At 42.7% G+C, this 3870-nt stretch overlaps 1 protein-coding gene across 1 annotated transcript in view; it reads left to right on the forward strand.

Annotated features, from left to right (window-relative positions):
- Positions 1-3870, forward strand: part of slc9a5 (solute carrier family 9 member A5) — a gene marked incomplete in the record, with an annotated part of 32884 nt that overhangs the window by 10240 nt on the left and 18774 nt on the right. Inside the window, 1 exon segment of the mRNA XM_014025564.1 lies at positions 2809-3111. Coding sequence (XP_013881018.1) covers positions 2809-3111 — 303 coding nt within the window.

Below are 3870 nucleotides of genomic sequence, written 5' to 3' on the forward strand. Positions count from 1 at the left end.
GGTATCTACTTCATTCAAGCCTTTCTGTGGGAGGACCCCCAGACCCCTGCCAGTGTGCCCCCCCCCCCACCCCAACATTATGAATGATGTCACTGAAATATGTAATAATAATGTAAGGACAACTTATGGTGCTCCATGTGTAGAACACAACTGGACTGTTGTGGTAGTTTCTAGTCTCTGAACTTCACAGAATCAATAATATTCTCTGTAAAATAAACTGAAATAATCTGTTAGTAAATCTTTAACTCTTATACTGCCGTAGTTTTCAAACAGCATCATAAAATTTCTGTTATGGATTTTAGTTTTGGTGTTCCAGCCCTGGTTTTTAGTGGCCTCCCCTGAAAAAATAAAAAACTCTGCAGGCGCCACGGGCATCCAGTCAGCGTCTCGTCTGTAGCAAAGATCGTGAAGTAAGTGTTGTGTCAGAAACCACAGAGATGTTCTCACAGCTGGAAGCTTTTCATGCTTCATGTGAAAAAACATTAAAATTACAAACAAATGAACATAGATGAGACGTAGGAGAGAAACCCTCCCACAGACAGACAGTTTGTAGCTCTGAGCCTCCCCCTCAGCAGACGGGCAGCCAGGCTGGAAACACTGAGAGGCATTCAGCGGCTCAACGTGAACCCAAGCAGAACCAACAGAACCCGGCCTGGTTCTGCCACACACCGGCCTGCTGGTGTTTAAACACTGAGCCTCTCGTCATCATCATCACTGAAACACAGGCCCGATGCAGCTGATGACCAGCTCATGTTAAAATGTCGTTCTCTCATCAGAAACACAGAGTGCTGCTTTGACTCATCCATGCATGTTGGAGAAATCCTTGAATGTCCTGTAGCCACGTAACCGCTTGCTGGTACAAAGCTCTGCCTATTTATTATATATTAATATAATTATCAGTGGTGGGCAGCGCTAATCCAAAAATTAGCTCCGCAATTTCTAAAGCGCTCATGAAAATATTTAGGTCCACTACTTCAGAAGTGCTTCTGCGATAGAAAAACTAACAGAAGCTTGTTTTAAAGCGCAAGTTAAACTTGACACTTACCAGCTGACAATAATTCATGTACAATATATACACAACACTGCCAACTAGTGGTGTATGAACTCTTTTACAGCTTAATTCTACAACAGCTGATTACTGAGGATGTGATTTCCTGAAACAGACCTTTGGCTCCTGGTGTAAAAATTAAAAAGTTGTTGAGGATTGCTAGTTCGGCTGATTCTTTAAAAAATTGTTGAGGATTGCTAGTTCGGCTGCTTCTTTGTCTTTGTCTTTTGTTTGTTGTAGATTTTTCATTAAAGAAGCATCAATAAAGTAATTTTAAAACTGTTTATTGGAAAACTGAAGCGATGCATTCTGGGTGCATGACGGATTTCATTTGTGACGGGAAACGAAAGCACGGAGAACAGGAAACTGTCTTCCTTCAAATTAAGAGCTTGGATTTTACAGTTTTCCATGTAGTTGCGCCAGTTGACCACTAGATGTCAGTCTTCATCTGCATAACATCTTTAAATCATCTCTGTGTTGCTTCGACCAATTACGTCAAGTATTGAGCTCCAGCGTTTAAACTTTATTTTTTTTTTAAAAAGGAGGTCAGATTGTAAAGTAAAATAAATCAAAACATACAAAATTTTAGTATGGATTACAAACGTTAACTGTTTTTGCTATTGCCTTCCTGCTACGTAAGCAGACACAAAGCATTGTGGGAAACGCTGACCCAAAGCAACAGTCAGCAGGATGTATACCTTCACAATAAGTGTGTTTATCTGGGAGGGGTGCTGTTGGATAGATCACATGTGTTGTGATTCATTGACAGTCATACCTTCTGCTGTTCAACATAATGATGACTGGTAGATAATTAGTTATTAGTGGTACTGCATTTTAATTTTAGAAAGTGCAAATCAGCTTATGAATTATAAAAATTAGAAACACTGCTATTGCTGCTAGCACTGCTAACACTGCTAATGCTGCGAACACTGCTAATGGTGCTAGCACTGCTAACACTGCTAATGCTGCTATCACTGCTTATATCGCTAACACTGCTAACACTTCCCTACCAGACATCAAACTTGCAGTAGCGGCTGGTGTTCCAGCTTCACTTCAAACTGCCGGACCACAGCTCCCATCATTGTTGTTTTCAATTAACATATTTGTAATTTAAATCTTAAATACCATCTTCAGCAATGTTAGCATTCGTCTCAGGATGATGATGTCACAACAAAAGCTGAGCAGCAACAGTAAAGGCTGCATTCCATTTTGTAACTCTTAAATGTAAACTTTATCATTTAGTTGCAACATTTAAGAATTAATTACCCCATTTAGATTTAGGATTTATTACATACATATATTATTTACCATTTAAATCTAAAATTTATTAAAAACTAGAAATTTAAGAATAGTGAGCTAATTGATAAAATAAAACTTTTTAAACAAGGGTTTTAAACTCAGAAAGTGAGCTAAATAATGAAGACCTGTTTGTGACGTTTTTAACATTTTATTTTACACTATGTGCTCGATATAAAAATGTAAATGCTTTTAGATCTTTGTCAGGGTTATACAACTCAGTCTGTGTGCCGATTAATTCACTTAATATAAAATACATTTTAAATCAGAAAAAATGATAGTTTTTGTTAAACAGAAGGAATTTTGGCCCGCTCTTCTTTCCAGCGTTGCTCAGGTCATTGAGGTTTGCAGACACTGGTTTCTCAGATCAGCAAAGATAAACTCAAGTCCTGACAGGCAGAAGTTCTCAGATTTGAACTGGGATCATGTATCTGAGTGTCTGATTCTAACTTGTCTCCATGCAGTGTTCCACTTCTCGCAGCGCTTCACCACCGTGGTCCCTGAAAGCTGCATGCTGATCCTGTTGGGTCTGGTTCTGGGCGGGATCGTCCTCATCGCCAATAAGAAGCAGCTGTACCAACTGGACCCTGCGCTCTTCTTCCTCTTCCTGCTGCCGACCATAGTGGGTGACGCCGGGTACTTCATGCCAGCCCGGCTCTTCTTCGACAACCTGGGGGCCATCCTGACGTACGCCGTGGTTGGTACCCTGTGGAACGCCTTCTGCACCGGGTTCTGTCTGTACGCCGCCAAACTGATGGGCGTCATAGGTCAGTGATGGGGTCAGAGGTCAGTGATGGGGTCAGAGGTCAGTGATGGGGTCATAGGTTACTGATGGGGTCAGAGGTTAGTGATGGGGTCAGAGGTCAGTGATGGGGTCATAGGTTACTGATGGGGTCAGAGGTTATTGATGGGGTCATAGGTTACTGATGGGGTCATAGGTTAGTGATGGGGTCAGAGGTTACTGATGGGGTCATAGGTTACTGATGGGGTCAGAGGTCAGTGATGGGGTCATAGGATATTGATGGGGTCAGAGGTTAGTGATGGGGTCATAGGTTAGTGATGGGGTCAGAGGTCAGTGATGGGGTCATAGGTTAGTGATGGGGTCAGAGGTTACTGATGGGGTCATAGGTTAGTGATGGGGTCAGAGGTCAGTGATGGGGTCATAGGTTAGTGATGGGGTCAGAGGTCAGTGATGGGGTCATAGGTTACTGATGGGGTCATAGGTTAGTGATGGGGTCAGAGGTTAGTGATGGGGTCATAGGTTACTGATGGGGTCATAGGTTACTGATGGGGTCATAGGTTAGTGATGGGGTCAGAGGTTAGTGATGGGGTCATAGGTCAGTGATGGGGTCAGAGGTCAGTGATGGGGTCAGAGGTCAGTGATGGGGTCAGAGGTTAGTGATGGGGTCAGAGGTTAGTGATGGGTCAGAGGTTAGTGTGGGGTCAGAGGTCAGTGATGGGGTCAGAGGTCAGTGATGGGGTCAGAGGTCAGTGATGGGGTCATAGGTCAGTGATGAGGTCATAGG

This window comes from Austrofundulus limnaeus, unplaced genomic scaffold (assembly GCF_001266775.1).
Source record: "Austrofundulus limnaeus strain Quisiro unplaced genomic scaffold, Austrofundulus_limnaeus-1.0 Scaffold484, whole genome shotgun sequence".
NCBI classification, from domain to species: Eukaryota; Metazoa; Chordata; class Actinopteri; order Cyprinodontiformes; family Rivulidae; genus Austrofundulus; species Austrofundulus limnaeus.